A 22,591-nucleotide genomic window follows, 5' to 3' on the forward strand; every position below is an offset into this window, starting at 1 on the left:
AAATTTTGCGTTTAAATGTATCGCTAGTCAGATTTATCGTTAATTGATGCCATCGTTGGTCGAGGGTCCACTGTATAGTCATTCTCTATAAAATGTATTTTTTGTTAATACTTTTGGGTGTCTGGAACAGATTAATTGGATTTACATTACATATTTCTTATGGGAAATACTGCTTCATTTATCGTCGAATTTAGTTTTCATCAGACTTTCTGGAACAAATTAATGACAAAAACCAAGGTTTCACCATACAGTGGAACTTTGGTATACAACCGGCTCCCTACTTGAACAAAGCTCAGCACTCTACCAAACAAATACAATCTGCCAGAACTTTGCTGTAAACTATTTCAGTTTCTTTGCATATTTTTTTTTTTCTTTTTTTTTTTGTATTTGTATTTGTATAAATAAGTCATCATGGGGCCTATGAAGATTAGTGATAACAACCAACCAAACAGAAAACTGGTTGGGAAGAACTTGTTTGATACTCAAACTGAGCGGCACTCGACCAGCCTTCTGGAATGAATTGTCACATACCGAGGTTCCACTGTACTATTCTTATTCTCATGTACCAGTAATTATAATTTAGTTTTATGGCTGCCCAAAATGCCTTGCACAATAAAGTACAGTACTGTACTTTATATAAGTCATTTACCCTAATTGTATAATGTATTGTGCTCCACTTTATAGATTTTTTTTTTTTAGTAAATGATTGATTAAAAAACATATTGGTACCTGTGTAAGTCACTGATTTTGCATTTCTTAATGTGATGATTGTGGCTTTGAAAGTTTCAGCCTTTCTTTGTATTTAACAAAACACCTTTACAGTTATATATCTTTAATTCTTGCAGATTAACCTGGTGACAGAAGCTGAAAATTTGGAAACATTTTCAGAAAATTTTTCGGAAGTTCCTTTTATCAGATTTCCTAGACCACTGCGACCATATGTGACTAAAAAGGTAAGAGATTGGAGTACACTTAGTGACAACCCACAACAAGGTTTCACTCTGGTAGTCTAATTAGATCACTGGTAAAATATGTTTGATTCAGTTTAAAGTTCTGGTACCTGGATGCATTTTGTATAAATAACCTTTGGTTAAATAAATGGAAAAAGTACAGGAATACATTGTTCAGTGCTCACTAACTCCGTGCAGAATTATCTAGTATACAGTACCATCTCTGCATGAGGTCATTCATATAATGCCTGAACCTCAGCATTGGGTCACACTGCATATGACTTCACCTACATTGACTAAATACTTTGTATTTAATTATTCTCTCTTTAACCCTTAACTGTCCAGACGTAGATCTACATTAGTACCACTAACGCTCCAAATGTAAATCAACGTTTTATTTTTCCTACCTCCAAATTTGGCACGATTGGCCTGAGATGCCTGGTCAGTATAGAATGGATCTTAACACTTGGTGTGTGCATTATTAAAAAAATCTTGGACCACTTAGTACCTTGTGGGAGCACCAGTTCAATTGAGCACCAGCTAGAGCAAATAGCATGGCAAACACCAGGGATTCCTGATGTCATGTTGTATTAACCCTTTTAGGATCCAGAGGCCAAATCTCAAAGTGTCAGCCAGGGTCCAAGAATTTAAAAAAAAAAATAAAAAAACTTACAGAATTAAAGATATTATTTTTCTATAGGTAATAAAACAAAAAAAAATCCAATCTGTACTTACTGAGATATAGAGGCGTGAAGCTGACCCTCAGTGACTGGGTGGCAGCAACATCCGCGACTTCCGTAAAGTCGCATTTTTTTATTTTACGTTTTTGTTACTTTTTTTCTTTTCTTTTCCAGTATTTTTTCCCAGTAACTTTTGTGGCTTGTGAGACCAATATAGTGTATAATGTACACTCATTGTATTCAGCACAATAACTGCACTCATTTGTTCATCATTATATTGCTTAGAAAACTTGTTTACAACAAAAAACATACAAAAATGTTGTACATATATTAGTAATGTTCTATTATATATATTTACATATGTACAGTCATCATAGGTAGCAAGTTGGTAGACAGCAACCACCCAGGGAGGTACTACTGTCCTACCAAGGGAGTGTAAAACGGAAGCCTGTAATTGTTTTACACGATGGTAGGATTGCTGGTGTCTTTTTTTTCTGTCTCATACACATGCAAGATTTCAGGTACGTCTTGCTACTTCTTCTTACTCTTAGGTCACACTACACATACATGTACAAGCATATATATACACACCTCTCTGGGTTTTCTTCAATTTTCTTTCTAGTTCTTGTTTATTTCCTCTTATCTTCATGGGGAAAGTTTTAGTTTAACCCTTTGAGGGTTTTCGTCGTACTAGTACGTCTTACGCGTAGGGGTTTTTGACGTACTAGTACTCATAAATTCTAGCGGCCTCAAATCTAGTGGGAGAAAGCTGGTAGGCCTTCATATGAAAGAATGGGTCTATGTGGTCAGTGTGCACAGTCTAAAAAAAATCCTGCAGCACACAGTGCATAATGAGAAAAAAAAAACTTTGACCATTTTTTTTGAATAAATCAGCGACTTTGCAGTGTATTTTCGTATGGTATTTATTGTTGTATTCTAGTTTTCTTGGTCTCATTTTATAGAATGGAAGACATATTACAGAAATTGAGATGATTTTGACTGGTTTTACAATGAAAGGTGCCTTGAAATTGAGCTCAAAGTAGCAGAAATGTTCGATTTTTACCAAACTTCAAAAGTAAACAAATCGTGCCAAGCGTGCAATACACGTCAACTGGTGAGTCTAATATTCTTTTACAAGTGCACCAATAATATTTATACCATTTTTTACACTAATGCAGTAGTCTGCATAACAGTAAATCTTATATTTTTTGTGAGAATAAAAATTCAAAGTGGAAAGCAAAAGAATATAAGAGGGCCCTTGAGACGTGACTAATGACTAGAGGAAATGTCATTTTAGTGCCAGGAATGTCTTTCTTGTTTATTCTGGACCCTATTCGGAAATTGGCATCTTTTGAAATTTGTGTGAAATTGGCAAAATTGCTAAATTCTGACCACTGTACTGGATAGTTGAATTTACAAATGGGTGGTTTCTTGCACCATTCGATAGAAAAAATGGAGTTCTAGCGAAATATTCATGTTTTTTGTCGACTAGTACAGTGAAATTGGCCTAAAATGGGGCTCAAAGTGGGCAAAATCGCCGATGCGTAAACATCGCCGAGACCGCTAACTTTGCGAGAGCATAATTCCGTAAGTTTTCTATCAAATTTCAAACTTTTGGTGTCTTTATGATCGGGAAAAGATTCTCTATCTTTTCATAAGAGAAAATATTTTTTTTTTTTTTTAAATTTGGCCGACCCTGAGAACGAGTTTCGGAGAGGGCCTGTCGACCCTCAAAGGGTTAATATGTTTATTATGCAGCCCATACCCATCCTGTGGGCGGTAGTCAAAAGATTACAGAGGTACATAATTGGTCCAGGGACTGGACTCCAAAGTTTTGATAGCTGAGCAAGTTACAGAGGTAATGAACTCACAATTTACAAAGGTAATGAACTCACAATTTACAAAGGTAATGAACTCCAGGTAGGTCTGGTCACAATCATGTCAAGTTACAAATGTATTTACAGATTACAGAGGTACGTAATGGGTCCAGGGACTGGGCCCCCAAAGTTTTGATAGCTGAACTAGGTACAAAGGTAATGAGCTCACAAGTTACGAAGGTAATGAATTCTGTAGAATGGTTACTTACGTTTATACATGGCTACAATTATGAACAAATTATAGTGTGATGAGCAATTCACACTTCCACACCCAGTCACAACTGTAATGAGTTATTGGTGCAAATATTGATTGTTGAGTCACACACACACCAGACAGACAGACAGACACACACACACACACACACACACACACACACACACACACACACACACACACACACACACACACACACACACACACACACACATACACACACACACATATACACACACACACACACACACACTTTAGTTTAATATCTTTATTATGCACCCCATACCCATCCTGTGGGCGGTAGTCAAAAGATTACAAAGGTACATAATGGGTCCAGTGACTGGACCCCAAAGTTATGATAGCTGAACTAGTTACAAAGGTAATGAACTCCAGGTAGATCTGGTCACAATCATGGTAAGTTACAGAGGTAATGAATCAGCTCCACTCCTATACATGGTTACAGTCATGAACAAATTACAAAGTAATGAACCACTGATACGTCCACACCTGGTCACAATTGTAATGAGTTATGAATACAAATATTAAGTGGTTCATACACCCACACTAGCGCGCGCGCACACACATACACACACCAGGGCGCACGCACGGACATGTGCGGACATGTACGGACACGCACGACACTGGAGGCCAGGAGGGTCAGGGGAGACATGATAACGACATATAAAATACTGCGCGGAATAGACGAGGTGGACAAAGACGGGATGTTCCAGAGATGGGACACAGACACAAGAGGTCACAATTGGAAGTTGAAGACTCAGATGAATCAAAGGGATGTTAGGAAGTATTTCTTCAGTCATAGAGTAGTCAGGCCATGGAATAGCCTAGAAGGTGATGTGGTAGAGGCAGGAACCATACATAGTTTTAAGGCGAGGTATGATAGAGCTCATGGGGCAGGGAGAGAGAGGACCTAGTAGCAATCAGCGAAGAGGCGGGGCCAGGAGCTGTGACTCGACCCCTGCAACCACAAATAGGTGAGTACAAATAGGTGAGTACACACACCCTCACACACACCCACACACACACCCTCACACACACCCTCACACACACCCTCACACACACCCACACACACACACCCACACACGCACACCCACACATGCACACACACCCACACACGCCCACACACGCACACACGCACACACACACCCACACACACACCCACACGCACACACACACACACAGGCCAGGGAGCTGAGTCTCGACCCCTGCAACCACAATTAGGTGAGTACACACACACACACACACACACACACACACACACACACACACACACACACACACACACACACACACACACACACACACACACACACACACCTTTACTGGGAAATGGAACAGAATTCTTCCTCCGTAAGCTATGCATGTTGTAAGAGGCAACTAAAATGCCAGGAGCAAGGGGCTAGTAACCCCTTCTCCTGTATAAATTACTAAATTTAAAAAGAGAAACTTTCGTTTTTCTTTTTGGGCCACCCTGTCTAGGTGGGATATGGCTGGTTTGTTGAAAAAAAAAAATGTACAGTCACTGGACATGTTCCTAGAACTGTTACAGTCTGTGAAAGTCATTGCAAGAAGGTGTCATGTACAATGGTGTCTTACTCATCTGTGGACCAGTATGATTTTGTATAATGCTTATAGACATGAGGCATAAGCATTATTGTTGCATTGGGCTGGTGCAGCATGCTGCATGCTTATGGCACCATATGGTACAGATACAAGGATCCCAATGGAAATAAGTCACTCTGACTTTTTTGGGTTATCCTAGGATCTTTACACATATACTGCTAGGTATGATAATCTATGTAACTGTATTTGTGTATACCTGAATAAACTTATTTGAGCACATGTGGCGTCATAAGTTTATTCAAGTACTATACACAAATACAATTACATAAATTATCATACATAACAACATATGTGTAGAGAACCTAGGATAACCCAAAAAAGTCAGACAGAGTGACTTCCATATTTCCATTAGGGTCCCTCTACCCTGTACTATATGGTACATTGTACCATATGGTACCATTGTACCATACGGTACTATATGGTACCGTTGTATTCAACACAATAACAGCACTAATATTTTCATCGTTATTTTGTTTACATTAATTGTTTACAACAGAAAATATGCAAAATTGTTGTATATTAGTAATGTTCAATTAGTATATACGTACAGTGGTCCCCCGCTTTTCGTAGTTCCCGGCAATCGTAAAATTCGCCAATCATAGAGGTATTTTCGTATAAACATGGACTCGCTTTTCATAGGTTGACTCGCGAGTCGTAGTTCGTCCGGGACGCGTACCCACGGCGTGAGCCAGGGCGGCAGCCAGTCTGGCATTGTTTACCAGTGAGCGAAGGTCCCCTCACGTGCTCCAGCAAAATATTTCATAATATTCCATTTATTTTAGTGCTTGCAAGTACTAAATAAGCTACCATGGCTCCAAAGAAAGCTCCTAGTGCCAAGCCTGTGGTAAAGAAGGTGAGAAATACGATTGAATTTAAGAAAACCATCATTGAACAATATGAAAGTGGTACAAGTGTGGCTGAACTGTCCAGGATGTATAAGAAACCCTACACAACCTTATGTTCCATAGTGGCCAAGAAAAATGAAATAAAGGATGCTGTTGTTGCAAAGGGAGTAACTATGCTGACAAAAATGAGATCACCAGTACTGGAAGAGGTTGAGAAGTTATTATTGGTGTGGATAAATGAGAAACAATTAGCAGGAGATACTCTTATGACTTCGTTTATTTGTGAAAAGGCTAGGCAGTTGCATGAAGATTTGGTAAAGAAATTGCCTGCAAATAGTGGTGAAGTGAGTGAATTTAAGGCCAGCAAAGGCTGGTTTGAGAGATTTAAGAACCGTACTGGCATACACAGTGTGGTAAGGCATGGTGAGGCTGCCAGTTCGGACCACAAGGCGGCTGAAAAATATGTGCATGAATTCCAGGAGTACATAGAGGCTGAAGGACTGAAACCTGAACAAGTGTTCAATTGTGATGAAACAGGCCTCTTTTGGAAGAAAATGCCAAAGAGGACCTTCATTACACAAGAGGAAAAGGCAATGCCAGGACACAAGCCTATGAAAGACAGGCTGACGCTAATGTTCTGTGCTAATGCTAGTGGGGTTTCAAAGTGAAGCCATTACTGGTGTACCATTCTGAAAATCCCAGAGTGTTCAGGAAAAACAATGTTATGAAGAGTAAATTGTGTGTGTTTTGGAAATCTAATAGTAAGGCATGGGTCACGAGGGAAATTTTCGTCGAGTGGTTCAATGAAGTGTTTGGCCCTAGTGTGAAGGAGTATTTCCTGGAAAAGAAATTGGATCTCAAGTGCGTGCTAGTAATGGACAATGCACCTGCTCATCCTCCAAACTTGGATGACCTAATTTTCGAGGAGTTTGGGTTCATCACAGTAAAGTTCTTGCCCCCGAATACCACTCCTCTCCTCCAACCCATGGACCAGCAGGTTATTGCAAACTTTAAAAAACTCTACACAAAAGCAATGTTTCACAGGTGCTTGACTGACCACAGACACTCACTTGACCCTAAGGGAATTTTGGAGAGAACACTTCAGCATCCTCCACTGCATAACCCTTATAGGTATGGCTTGGGAGGGAGTGACTACCAGGACTTTGAACTCTGCCTGGAGAAAATTGTGGCCAGATTGTGTCGACAAGAGGGATTTTGAAGAATTTGGGACTGACCCTAATGAGCCTATGTCTGTTGTAAAATCAATTGTGGCACTGGTGAGTTCCATGGGGTTGGATGTGAGTTTAGAGGATGTGGAAGAATTGGTGGAAGACCACAATGAAGAGCTCACCACTGAGGAGCTGCAAGAGCTTCAGCAGGAAGAGCAACACATCGCAGCTCAGAATCTTGCTGCAGAAGAGGAGGAAGAGAGATGGAAAAAGGTGCCTTCAGAAATTAAAGAGATTTTTACTATGTGGGGTAAGATGGAAAGCTTTATGGAGAAACATCACCCTAACAAGGTTGTTGCAAGCCAAGTTGGCAACATGTACAGTGACAAAGTCTTGGGCCATTTTAGGGAAGTGTTAAAGAGATGCCAGAAACAGAGCTCTCTCCACAGTTATTTTGTGAGACAGGGCTCCAGTGACTCTCAAGGTGGTCCTAGTGGCATTAAGAAACAGAGAAGAGAAGCAACCCCAGAAAAGCAAATGGTACCCGAGGTTGTAATAAAGTTGGTAGAATTACCATCAATATGTAAAGTAAAAGGACACAAGTGCAACTAATGTGACATTTTATTGTGGCAACGTTTCGCTCTCCAGGAGCTTTATCAAGCCATTACAAACAATACATGGACACAGAGGGTATATAAAGGCTCAGAGTGAGGTGCAATATTAGTGAGGTACCATATCGATGTTCACTAGTGGTGGTGGTAGTAGTAGTAGTAGTAGTAGTAGTGACAAAAATAATACAATATGGTAGAGCAATTAATTCGTACATGAGTAGAAGGATATAAAAGCTATTACTTGGGTAACATAAAACTAGGTTGGACAAATATAGACTGGAAAGAGGCAGGTAGTTTCAGTGTTCACTCTCTGTAATGTGCCTTGTGTAGCATAACAGGAGAGACTATGTGATGGCAGGGTTTACTGTTTTCAGGAGGATTCTTGCTAAGACTTCGGAGATGGTGAAGCTGCCATTGTTTTGTTTAATTGTATTCGAAACAGCGATCAGTGCTGATTCGAGGCACTTGCGTCTGTGGAAATTAGTTTCTTTAATCACTAATTGGGCGTCTCTGAATTTCATGAGATGATTGGTGGAATTTCGGTGTTGTACACAGGCGTTATTCAAGTTATCGTTCCTACATGCGTAAATGTGTTCATTGAGGCGGGTGTCTAGGGTTCTTGCTGTTTCACCTACGTAGATCTTGTCACAGCCTCCACAGGGTATAGTGTAAACTCCTGCATTGACTGGTTCGTGGTGCTTTGATTTTGTCCTGGTTAGATCCTTTATTGAAGTGCTAGAAGCGATGGCGACTCTGGTGTTAGCATGTGAAAGTACTTTTGAGACGTTTAGTGCAACCTGGCTGTTGGGAAGAATTATAACTTTGTTGGGAGTGGTGTTGATGGGTGGAGAATTAATGATCTGAAGAGCTCTTTTCTTGCAGTCTTTGATGAAAAAAGGATCTAACCAGGACAAAATCCAAGCACCACGAACCAGTCAATGCAGGAGTTTACACTATACCCTGTGGAGGCTGTGACAAGATCTACGTAGGTGAAACAGGAAGAACCCTCGACACCCGCCTCAGTGAACACATTTACGCATGTAGGAACGATAACTTGAACAACGCCTGTGTACAACACCGAAATTCCACCAATCATCTCATGAAATTTAGAGACGCCCAATTAGTGATTAAAGAAACTAATTTCCGCAGACGCAAGTGCCTTGAATCAGCACTGATCGCTGTTTCGAATACAATTAAACAAAACAACGGCAGCTTCACCATCTCCGAAGTCTTAGCAAGAATCCTCCTGAAAACAGTAAACCCTGCCATCACATAGTCTCTCCTGTTATGCTACACAAGGCACATTACAGAGAGTGAACACTGAAACTACCTGCCTCTTTCCAGTCTATATTTGTCCAACCTATTTTTATGTTACCCAAGTACAGTGGACCCCCGCATAACGATTACCTCCGAATGTGACCAATTATGTAAGTGTATTTATGTAAGTGCGTTTGTACGTGTATGTTTGGGGGTCTGAAATGGACTAATCTACTTCACAATATTTCTTATGGAAACAAATTCGGTCAGTACTGGCACCTGAACATACTTCTGGAGTGAAAAAAAATATAGTTAACCGGGGATCCACTGTAATAGCTTTTATATCCTTCTACTCATGTACGAATTAATTGCTCTACCATATTGTATTATTTTTGTCACTACTACTACTACTACTACTACTACTACCACTACTACTACCACTAGTGAACATCGATATGGTACCTCAATAATATTGCACCTCACTCTGAGCCTTTATATACCCTCTGTGTCCATGTATTGTTTGTAATGGCTTGATAAAGCTCCTGGAGAGCGAAACATTGCCACAATAAGGTACCTGAGGTGTTGATGGAAGGGGATTCCCCTTCCAAACTATAAACAATCTACTCTCCTCCTCCAGTCTCCCATACATTAAGAAGAATCTCCAATAAAGGTAAGTGTTATGCTGTTAATGTTTCATTCATCATTTCCCATTGTATTGTTTATGTACTACATGCATATTTCATGTTAAAAAATTTTTTGTTTTAATACTTCTGGGTGTCAGGAACGGATTAATTGTATTTACATTATTTCTTATGGGGAAAATTGATTCGTAAATCGTAAATTTCGTTTATAGTAACGGCTCCAGGAACGGATTAATTACGAACAACGAGGGACCACTGTATTTACATATGTACAGTCACTGGACATGTTCCGAGAACTGCTACAGTCTGTGAAAGTCTTTGAAACAGAAATATGGTATCATGCACAGTGGTGTCTTACTCATCTGTGGACCAGTATGATTTTATATTATGCTTATAGACATGAGGCATAAGCATTATTGTTGCAAAAAAACAAATACATTTCAGCCACAGTCATCTCCTTCCACTGGTGGATGATGAAGCGCATTTTCTTGGAACTATTGAATCAGCGGCTTGGGTCCCAGTCTGGGCTGGTGCAGCATGCTGCAAGCTTGTGGCACCACCACCACCTACTGACCATATGTTACAAGGTACCCTATGGTACAGGGTACCATATGGTACAGGGTACCCTATTGTACAGGGTACTATATGGTACAGTGTATCATATAGTACAGATACAGGGATCTCAATTGAAATAAGCCACCCTGACTTTTTTTTGGGTTATCCTAGGATCTTTACACATATGCTGCTATGTATGATAATCTTTGCAACTGTATTTGTGTATACCTGAATAAACTTAGTTGAGTGCATGTGGCATCGTAAGTTTATTCAAGTATACATAAATACATTTACATAGAATGTCATACATAACAGCATATGTGTGGAGAACCTAGGATAATCCAGAAAAGTCAGACTTATTTCCATTAGGGTCCCTGTACCCTGTACCATATGGTACAATGTACCATATAGTACATTGTACCATATGGTACCATTGTACCATATGGTACCATTGTACCACATAGTATCATATGGTGTCATTATACCACATAGTACCATTGTGACATATAGTACCATTGTACCACATGGTACCATTGTACCATATGGTACAATGTACCATATGGTTCAGAACCATAGAATTCCTCTTCAGATCCACTTCCATCATTGTTAGAACTATAACTTGGGAAGAGGAGAGTCAGAAATCCCCAGGGAGTGAGAGCTTCCTTGCTGCCAGGCATGATGAACAAAGCATACTGAGAGGGCAATGCAGGTGCCCCAATTTTTTGTTTACTGTGCACACTGACCACACAGACCCATTCTCTTAGACGTAGACCTACCAGCCTTCTCACTTTAAATTTGAAGCCTCTAGAATTTTGGCATAGATCTATGGCTTGGACCATGGCTTTAAAGCCATAGATCTATGGGACAGACCCTGAAAGGGTTAACATTCCACTTTAAGAGGAAAGTGATGTTGACCCCGGTTTAGTGGCTTTGAGATGAATGTGGCCACAAGTGGTCGAGGAAATATAAAAAAACCTTGATAATAATCAATGTGCAACATTTGTGCAACATCCTTTCATTTTTTATACTACTGGTAGTGTCATCCTACCAGAATGTCCTATAACCTATGCCCTAAGTAAAGAGAAATGATTCTGGAATGCGTGTAATATGTATTTGGCAGGCTGGCCAGCTGGCTGGCTGGCTTTGGCTGTCTCTCTGTGTGTATCTGTCTGCCTATCTGTGTCTGTTTATATCTCTGTCTATATCTGTCTATGTCTCTATATCTGTCTATATCTCTGTCTATATCTCTCTGTCTGTCTCTGTCTCTCTCACAGGTACACATAAGTACAGTGGACCCCTGGTTATTGGCCGGTTCTGTTATCCGCCAACTCGGTGATTGGCCGGGTTTTCGGCACCTGGTTATCAGCCATTAATTCGGTGATCAGCCATTCGGCTGAGGCCATGTCAGTTTGGCTGTGTCTCTCGGTGGCTGAGGAAACTTCTGCTCATACATCCAAACATTTTGCTTATTTCCCATTGTAGTTTGTGTTGTTTATGCAGTGCAACTGTGAAATAAGTAACCATGGCTCCAAAGAAAGTTCCTGTGGTAAAGAAAGTGAGAAACACCATGGAATTTAAGAGTGAAGTGACAGAAAAATTTGAGAGTGGTATGAGGGTGGTGGAATTTGCCAGGATGTACAGCAAGAATAAATCAACAGTTACATCCATCCTGGTAAAGAAAGAACAAATCAAAGATACTAATGTTGCAAAAGGAGTAACTTTTCTAACTAAACAAAGGCCAACAATAATGGAAGAAATGGAAAAGATATTATTATTGTGGATTAAGGAAAAAGAATTAGTGGGAGACAGTGTTGTGGAGTTGATTATTTGTGAGAAAGCAAGGCAGTTGCATGAGGATCTTGCAAAGAAAATGCCTGGAACAAGTGCTGCAGTTTGTGAATGTAGGGCCAGCAAAGGATGGTTTGATAGATTTAAAAAGCATAGTGGCATACACAGTGTTGTAAGGCATGGTGAGGCTGCAAGTTCTGACAAATGTGCGGCTGAAAAATTCTTGCAGGAATTCCAGGGGTAGATAGAGGCTGAAGGATTCAAACTCCAACAAACAAGTGTTCAGTTGTGATGAAACAGGCCTGTTTTGGAAGAAAATTCCAAACAGGACCTACATTACTCAGGAGGAAAAGGCACTGCCAGGACACAAGCCTATGAAAGACAGGCTTACTCTTTTGTTGTGTGTAATGCTAGTGGGGATTTCAAAGTGAAGCCTTTACTTGTGTATCACTCAGAAAATCCCAGAGTGTTTAAGAAAGACAATGTCATGAAGAATAGATTGTGTGTGATGTGGAAAGCTAATCATAAGGCATGGGTCACAAGGCAAATTTTCAAAGAGTGGGTTAATAATGTGTTTGGCCCAAGTGTGAAAAAATACCTCCTGGAAAAGAAATTGCCACTCAAGTGCCTCCTGTTACTGGACAATGCTCCTGCACATCCTCCAGACTTGGAAAACCAAGTGTTTCAGGACTTCAGTTTTATAAAAGTGAATTTCTGCCTCCCAACACCACTCCTCTCCTCTAGCCCATGGACCAGCAGGTCATTTCTAACTTCTAAAAACTCTACACAAAAGCAGTGTTTCAAAAGTGCTTTGAAGTGACCTCAGACACTGAGTTGACCTTAGGAGAGTTCTGGAGGAATCGCTTCACTATCCTCCATTGCATAAGCCTTGTAGGTAAGGCTTGGGAGAGAGTGACTTCCAGGATTTGGAACTCTGCTTGGAGAAAACTGTGGCCAGATTGTGTCTAACAGAGGGATTTTGAAGAGTTTGAGGCTGACCCTGACCTTGCTGACCCTGTGGACTCTATTGTGGCACTGGGGAAGTCCCTGGGGTTGGAAGTGAGTGGCGAGGATGTGGAAAAGTTGGTGGAGGACCACAGGGAAGAGCTAACCACTGAAGAGCTGCAAGAGCTTCAACTTGAACAGCAACAGACTGCAGCTGAGGAACTTGCTTCAGAGGAGGAGGAGGAAGAGGGAGTGAAGGAGGTGCCTTCTTCATTGATTAAGAACATTTGTGCAAAGTGGAATGATGTGCAAAGTTTTGTTGAGAAGTACCACCCTGACAAAGCTGAAACAAGCCATATATGCAACATGTTTAGTGACAAAACCCTGCTAGAAACAGAGCATTCTGGACAGTTATTTTGTGAGACAGGGGTCCAGTGACTCTCAAGCTGGTCCTAGTGGCATTAAAAGACAAAGAAAAGAAATAACCCCAGAGAAGACTTTGCTACCTAAAATCTTTATGGAGGGGGATTACCCTTCCAAACACTAACTTCTCCCTCTTTCCTCCTCCCTGTCTTCCAGAAGCCAGCATTAGCCTTCAATAAAGGTATGTAATATATATATATAATTGTTAAAAAATTTTTTTTCTTTTTGTGAATATTTTTGTCTGGAATGGATTAATTGTATTTACATTAATTCCTATGGGAAATATTATTTCGGTTTTCGACCACTTCGGTTTTCGGCCGACCTCGAACGAATTATGGCCGATAACCGAGGGTCCACTGTACAGTTATTATAGTGTAGATTACCTAGGATAACCCAAAAATTCCAGGCAGTGCTATACAGTGCTTGTAGATATAAGGCATAATAAGCTGATCAGAAATCAGATATGACTACTCTGCATTGTGTGTAATACCTGTTGTTTTTTGAGCCACTCTCTGAGATAGAGAGACAAGCAGATGGAAAGACAGACACAAACAGGCAGACAGAAAGACAAATAAGCAGAGTTAGACAGATAGATAGATAGACAGACAGACATACATGTTTGTGTGTAACAGTGAAAACCAATAAAGCCAGGGTTCCCTGGAGCAGTGCAAGTTCAAGTGTCACTCCACTGCTGCAGTGTTAGCAGTTTAGTGACATTCGTCTGAACACCATGCTTCAAGGAGTTTCATATATACTCCAGCATGTCTAAAACATTGCTGAGACCTATAAATACTTTGTATATGTTTCTAGACAATAGTAAATGACCAAGGCAGGTGAAAATGTTCACCTGTCTGTGTGTTTGTGACAATTTGAGTACTATTCAGTACCTAATATTAGTGTCAGAACAAAGATTGGGTATGAAATCACAAGAACTACTATAAATTGTAATTATCAGAACATAAAAATTATATAAATTAAAATAAAAACGAGGAAAAAAAGGTATACAGTGGACTCCCGCATAACGATTTTAATCCGTGCAAGAGGGCTCATTGTTATGCGAAATAATCGGTATGCGAATGAATTTTCCCCATAAGAAATAATGGAAATCAAATTAATCCGTGCAAGACACCCAAAAGTATGAAAAAAAAATTTTTACCACATGAAATATACATTTTCCTACACACATAGAGAAGGATACATGCACAATAGTAGAGTAGTACATGCACAGTATATATTGTGCATGTACTAGTCTACTAAATGAAGAATAAATGACACTTACCTTTATTGAAGATGCAGCAATGACTGATGAGACACTGTGTCCTGGGAGTGCCTTTTCCTCCTGAGTACTGTAGGTCCTGTTTGGCATTTTCTTCCAGAACAGGCCTTATCACACTGTGTATGCCACTACGATTCTTAAATCTCTCAAACCAACCTTTGCTGGCTTTAAATTCACCAATATGAGCACTAGTTCCAGGCATTTTTCCCTGTTCACCTGGGTGTTAGTCGACTTGTGTTGGTTGCATCCTGGGAGACAAGATTAAGGACCCCAATGGAAATAAGTTAGACAGTCTTCGATGACACTGACTTTTTTGGGTTATCCTGGGTGGCAAATCCTCTGGGGTTAATTGTTTCTTGGTATTCTCAATAAGCCACACCAACAACGGTGCTACAGCAGCAGCAGCAGCTGACGGTGGTACAGCAGCAACAGACGATGTTACAGCAGCAGCAGACGATGCTACAGCAGCAGCAGACGATGCTACAGCAGCAGCAGACGATGCTACAGCAGCAACAGACGATGTTACAGCAGCAGCAGACGATGCTACAGCAGCAGCAGCAGCAGACGATGCTACAGCAGCAGCAGCAGCAGACGATGCTACAGCAGCAGCAGCAGCAGACGATGCTACAGCAGCAGCAGCAGCAGACGATGCTACAGCAGCAGCAGACGATGCTACAGCAGCAACAGACGATGTTACAGCAGCAGCAGACGATGCTACAGCAGCAGCAGCAGCAGACGATGCTACAGCAGCAGCAGACGATGCTACAGCAGCAGCAGCAGCTGACAGTGCAGCAGCAGCAGCAGCAGCTGTACCACCAATAGTAGCGATGGTTGATTGGGGTTTATTATACAACCTGGCCAGCTCGGAGACACGCACTCCACTTTCATACTTATCAATGATCTTTTTCTTCATCTCTATTGTAATTATCACCCTTATTGCTGTAGGGTTGGCACTAGAAGCTTTCTTGGGGCCCATGGTCACTTATTTTCCAGAAAAAGCACCGAAAACACTGTAATAATACGAAATATTCCGATTGTATGCTTGGATGTTACCGCGGAGGCTGGCTGGTAAACAATGCCACTGGCGGCACATGTGAGGCTGGCTGAGGGCGCACATTGGACGCGTCTCGGACGAAAATCGGTGAGTGGGTTTTTAAGCGGTATGCGAGACAAAATTTTTGCGATTAAAGCAAGCGGTATGCGGATTAATCATTATGTGATGCCAACGGTATGCGGGGGTCCACTGTATTGGGAACACTTCTGCAAGTGGCAGGACTCGATGTTGCTGTCAGGTGAGCATCCAGTCCCAGCTTCGTGAGCTTATACCTCGGCAAGTGTTGATTCTAAAAAAAAATTTATCTTATAACGTGTAGAATAATGCCCTCTTCATTTAAAAATAAAAGTTTTTTTTTTTTTTTTTTTTCAAAATATTCGGAGCGTTGGATGAGTGAACGTAGATCTATGTTTGGACAGTTAAGGGTTAAGTAATGATTTGGGATTCCTTGTATTTCTGTTATAATACACATTTATATGAACCTATTTGTTAAAGTTGACAGGCAATGTAATTGCTGTCTCTGTATTGTTTTATTTCTTTTGCCATTCCCACCCTTGTTATACTGGTGAGAGGCCGACATTTGAGGGTTATGATTTTATATTACAAATTTAAATGTTAGCAAGATTAATCTTGTATGATAGATTAGCAAAAAATTTATTTTTTGCAGGTGTTAGTGGAGACATATGAGGATGGGCAGCCAATGATTGACATTATACGGTCTACTGAAACAGAAACTTCAGAAGAGCTGAAAAAACGATTGGCTGAGATTGGTGTCGATGCACTGTTGAAAATGGTTAGTACCTTGTGTTTAAGTAGACACAACCACTTAGTACATAAATCAGCAAAATGTAAGTGTAGTATATTAAGTTCTTCCCATTACTAAAATACACCTACCATCCGACTTATGACCTGCTCAACATACGTCCACTCAACTTACGACCGTGCATCTGGCAGCTGGGCTGGGCCGGCTGATGCACACCACTGTACAATATTTGGCAATACTCGCGGGGGCAATGTGTCATGCAGGCAGCATCAGTTTGAGTAACCCTGCCCTATCAGCAGCATCATACTGTATTAACTGTACTAACTGGGCAGTAAATTTCACCATGGCCCCTAAGATGAAGTCTGAATCTTACTCTCGAACTCTCTATTTGTTTTCACTGTTGCACATAAACCTGTCTGTATCTGTCTGCCTGTATATCTGTCTGTATCTCTGTGTGTCTGTCTACTAGTGTGTCTGTCTTTCTGTCTACCTATGTGTCTGTCTTTCTGTCTACTTGTGTGTCTGTCTTTCTGTCTACCTGTGTGTCTTTGTGTCTACCTGTGTGTCTGTCTTTCTATCTACCTGTGTGTCTGTCTTTCTGTCTACCTGTGTGTCTTTCTGTCTACCTGTTTCTGTCTTTATGTCTACCTGTGTCTGTCTGTGTCTACCTGTGTGTCTGTCTTTCTGTGTGTCTGTCTTTGCTTGTCTGTCTCAGAGCCACTCATTAAGAGTGTACTTGGTCTTGAAGATGCCATATTAATAATGATAATAACAATAATAATCACTGAGGCGCATTAAATGTGTATAAAACGTTAATATAGACATTTTGCTTAATCCATCTATGATTTTTTTTTTCAAAATTATATAATAAACATGCTACATAACATGTAAATTAACAAATATGAGATGTTTTTCTGGTCGGCTTGACAGTGAACAGGAACCGTTCCTGTCCGGGCTGGTAACAACAACAACGTTTGTTTACATAACTCGTGAACATTCTACATTCTCATTCTCTCTCTCATTTATTCATTTAATCTTGTTTACTCACCTCTCACTCTACATTAAAACTACAGATATTTTAAGGTAAGTAATGAGTGGACACTATTATTATATTATAGCTTAATAATAATAATAATAATATTAGTACATATGTATTATTGTAATAATAATGATTATTAATATTATTATTAATTTAGGGCACTGGAGGACAGATCCACTGTATAGCACTTTGTCTGGATTTTTTGGGTTATCCTAGGTAATTTATAATATGTATGATAACTTGACTTACGTGTACCAGTGAGAGAGAGAGAGAGAGAGAGAGATACAAAGAGAGCCACATTCGGTCGGCCGGCCAGCCAGCCAGCCAGCCAGATACGTATTACACATGTTCCAGAGTTGTTTCTCTTTACTTAGGGTATAGGTTATACAACATACCAGCAGGATGACACTACCAGTGGTATTCTCCCATTCCACTGTGTCGACAATACATAAAGATAATAGTAACATATGATATTGTATGCGATGTAAAATTTACAATACATATCACTAACATGTATACATTATATAAGTACATAAATAATTAAAATACAACAATAGAAGTAAATTATGGTAAAAAGAATGAAATAATGATTATACATTACATTACAGTATTATGTAGTTAGTTTATATAGGAAAGTTTTGACATTATGCCCTACCCAATATGTCAGCAATTTTCAAAGTTTCGACTTACGTCCATTTCGACTTACGACCGGTTGGTCGGAACCAAGCTTGGTCGTAAGTCGGATGGTAGGTGTATATGCATAAAGTATTATATAGTATACAGAGTACAGTATTGATTACAATACTCATTTCTTGAAATTTAAATGCACATGACATTATCTAATTTTTTTAAACATTTTATTTCCCTCCAAGGCAGGTGACTCAAATGAGAAAATAAGTTCACCCTCACTCATTTTCTAGTTGCTTTTATTGAAGTGCATGGATATTACAGTTCAAATGACCAGTAACCCTCCAAACTGCAACATTCTTTCTCATCTGTCGGAGTGCAGGAACAACATTTTTCCACCCCCAGAACTCTAGCCTGGCTAACTGGTTTCCCCTGAATCTCTTCGTAAATGTGACTTTGTTTACACAAACACGATGTTAATTCCAAAAACTTTTGAATATGCTGGGAGCCTAAGCCATAAAACAGGCTGTTCGTGTACTAAATAATTAGTTTGGCTTCTTGCAATATTTTTCCAGTATTTCATTATTATATTATTAATATTATCTAACCACCCAGGGAGGTACTACCGTCCTGTCAAGTGAGTGTAAAACGAGAGCCTGTAATTGTTTTACATGATGGTAGGATTGCTGGTGTCTTTTTGTCTGTCTCATAAATATGCAAGATTACAGGTACGTCTTGCTACTTCTACTTACACTTAGGTCACACTACACATACATGTACACGTTTATTTATACACACTCATCTGAGTTTTCTTTGATTTTATCTTAATAGTTCTTGTTCTTATTACTTTTCCTTTTATATCCATGGGGAAGTGGAATAAGAATCTTTCCTCCATAAGTCATGCGTGTTATAAAAGTCAACTAAAATGCTGGGAACAGTGGGCTAGTAACCCCTTTTTCTGTACAGATTACTAAAAAGAAGAAGACAATTGTTAAAGTGAGGTATCTGAATGTGCGTAGATGTTGTGCGAATGATAGGAAAGAGATGATTGTGGATGCTATGAATGAGGAGAAGCTGGATGTCCTGGCTTTAAGTGAAACAAAGCTGAAAGGGGTGGGATAGTTTCAGTGGAGAGAAGTAAATGAGATTAGGTCAGGGGCTTCAAATAGGGTTAGAACTAAAGAAGGAGTAGCAATAATGTTGAAGGATAAGCTATGGCAGGAAAAGAGGAAATATAAATGTATTAATTCAAGGATTATGTGGAGTAAAATAAAGGTTGGATGTGAAAAGTGGGTTATAGTAAGTGTATATGCACCTGGAGAAGAGAGAAGTGTAGAGGAGAGAGAGAGGTTTTGAGAATTGTTGAGTGAGTGTGTGGAGAGTTTTGAACCAAGTGTGAGAGTACTTGTGGTTGGGGATTTCAATGCTAAAGTGGGTAAAAATGTTGTGGAAGGAGTAGTAGGTAAATTTGGGATGCCAGAGGTAAATGAAAATGGGGAGCCTTTAATTGAGCTATGTGTAGAAAGAGGTTTGGTAATAAGTAATACATATTTTATGAAGAAGAGGATAAATAAATATACAGGGTATAATATAGCACATAATGTTGGTGGATAAAAGATTGATGGGCAGGCTTCAGGATGCACATGTTTGTAGAAGGGCAACTGATATATCAGATCATTATTTAGTTGTAGCTACAGTTAGAGTAAGAGGTAGATGAGACAAAAGGAAAATGGCAACAACAAGTAAGAGAGAGGTGAAAGTATATAAACTAAGGGAGGAGGAAGTTCGGGTGAGATATAAGCACCTATTGGCAGAAAGGTGGGCTAGTGCAAGTATGAGTAGTGGGGGTTTGAAGAGGGTTGTAATAGTTTTAAAAATGCAATATTGAATGTTTTTTGGCTATAGGAGGGTGGGTACAGGAGGAAAGAGGAGTGATTGGTTGAATGATGAAATAAAGGGTGTAATAAAAGAGAAAAAGGTAGCTTATGAGAGGTTTTTACAAAGAAGTGTTATAAAAAGAGCAGAGTATATGGAGATTAAAACAAAGGTGAAGAGAGTGGTGAGTGTAAAAGGAGAGCAGATGATAGAGTGGGAGAGGCACTGTCAAGAAATTTTGATGAAAATAAGAAAAACTTTTGGAGTGAGATAAACAAGTTAAAAAAGCCTAGGGAACGAATGGATTTGTCAGTTAAAAGCAAAGCAGGGAAGTTAGTAGTTGGGGAGATGGAGGTATTGGGTAGATGGTGGGAATATTTTGAGGAACTTTTAAATGTCAACGAAGAAAGGGAGGTGGTAATTTCATGCACTGGCTAGGGAGGTATACCATCTTCTAGGAGTGAAGGAGAGCAGGATGTGAGTGTGGGGGAGGTGCATGAGGCATTACGTAGAATGAAAGGGGGTAAAGCAGCTGGAACTGATGGGATCATGACAGAAATGTTAAAAGCAGGGGGGGGGATATAGTGTTGGGACAAAAGAGATTGTAAAAACAATAGAGAAATAAGTTTACTGAGTATACCAGGAAAAGTGTACGGTAGGGTTATTATTGAAAGAATTAGAGGCAAGACAGAATGTAGGATTGCGGATAAGCAGGGAGGTTTTAGAGTGGATAGGGGATGTGTAGATCAAGTGTTTACCTTGAAGCATATATGTGAACAGTATTTAGATAAAGGTAGGGAAGTTTTAATTGCATTTATGGATTTAGAAAAGGCATATGATAGAGTGGATAGGGGAGCAATGTGGCAGATGTTGCAAGTATATGGAATAGGTAGTAAGTTACTAATTGCTGTAAAGAGTTTATGAGGATAGTGAGGCTCAGGTTAGGGTGTGTAGAAGAGAGGGAGACTACTGCCCGGTAAAAGCAGGTCTTAGACAGGGATGTGTAATGTCACTATGGCTGTTTAATATATTTATAGATGGGGTTGTGAAAGAAGTAAATGCTAGGGTGTTGGGGAGAGGGGTGGGATTAAATTATGGGGCATCAAATACGAAATGGGAATTGACAGTTACTTTTTGCTGATGATACTGTACTTATTGGAGATTCTAAAGAAAAGTTGCAAAGGTTAGTGGACGAGTTTGGGAGTGTGTGTAAAGGTAGAAAGTTGAAAGTAAACATAGAAAAGAGTAAGGTGATGAGGGTATCAAATGATTTAGATAAAGAAAAACTGAATATCAAATTGGGGAGGAGAAGTATGGAAGAAGTGAATGTTTTCAGATACTTGGGAGTTGACATGTCAGCAGATGGATTTATGAAGGATGAGGTTAATCATAGAATTGATGAGGGAAAAAAAGTGAGTGGTGCGTTGAGGTATATGTGGAGAAAAAAAAAACGTTATCTATGGAGGCAAAGAAGGGAATGTATGAGGGTATAGTAGTACCAACACTCTTATATGGGTGTGAAGCTTGGGTTGTGAATGCAGCAGTGAAGAGGTGTTTGGAGGCATTGGAGATGTCCTGTCTAAGGGCAGTGTGTGGTGTAAATATTATGCAGAAAATTCGGAGTGTGGAAATTAGGAGGAGGTGTGGAGTTAATAAAAGTATTAGTCAGAGGGCTGAAGAGGGGTTGTTGAGATGGTTTGGTCATTTAGAGAGAATGGATCAAAGTAGAATGACATGGAAAGCGTTTAAATCTGTAGGGGAAGGAAGGCGGGGTAGGGGTTGTCCTCAAAAAGGTTGGAAGGAAGGGGTAAGGGAGGTTTTGTGAGCAAGGGGCTTGGACTTCCAGCAAGCGTGCGTGAGCGTGTTCAATAAGAGTGAATGGACACGAATGGTATTTGGGACCTGACGATCTGTTGAAGTGTGAACAGGGTAATACAGTGGACCCCCGCTTAACGATCACCTCCATATGCGACCAATTATGTAAGTGTATTTATGTAAGTGCGTTTGTACGTGTATGTTTGGGGGTCTGAAATGGACTAATCTACTTCACAATATTCCTTATGGGAAAAAATTCGGTCAGTACTGGCACCTGAACATACTACTGGAATGAAAAAAGTTCGTTAACCGGGGGTCCACTGTATTTAGTGAAGGAATTCACGGAAACCAGTTATTTTTATATAGCCGGACTTGAGCCCTGGAAATGGGAAAATAATGCCTGCACTCTAAAAGAGGAGTTCAGGATATTAGCAGTTTGGAGGGATATGTTGTGTATCTTTAAACGTATATGCTTCTAAACTGTTGTGTTCTGAGCACCTCTACAAAAACAGTGATTATGTGTGAGTGAGGTGAAAGTGTTGAATG

General features: G+C 40.0%; 1 protein-coding gene across 3 annotated transcripts in view; it reads left to right on the forward strand.

The window, feature by feature from the left end:
* Nucleotides 1-22,591, forward strand: part of LOC128698732 (uncharacterized aarF domain-containing protein kinase 2-like) — a 203,902-nt gene that overhangs the window by 165,173 nt on the left and 16,138 nt on the right. For all 3 annotated transcript variants that reach the window (XM_070097763.1, XM_070097762.1, XM_070097761.1), the window contains 2 exons: nt 846-953; nt 16,594-16,719. In XM_070097763.1, coding sequence (XP_069953864.1) covers nt 846-953; nt 16,594-16,719 — 234 coding nt within the window. The remainder of the gene's footprint in view (nt 1-845; nt 954-16,593; nt 16,720-22,591) is intronic.

This window comes from Cherax quadricarinatus, chromosome 59, assembly GCF_038502225.1.
Source record: "Cherax quadricarinatus isolate ZL_2023a chromosome 59, ASM3850222v1, whole genome shotgun sequence".
NCBI classification, from domain to species: Eukaryota; Metazoa; Arthropoda; class Malacostraca; order Decapoda; family Parastacidae; genus Cherax; species Cherax quadricarinatus.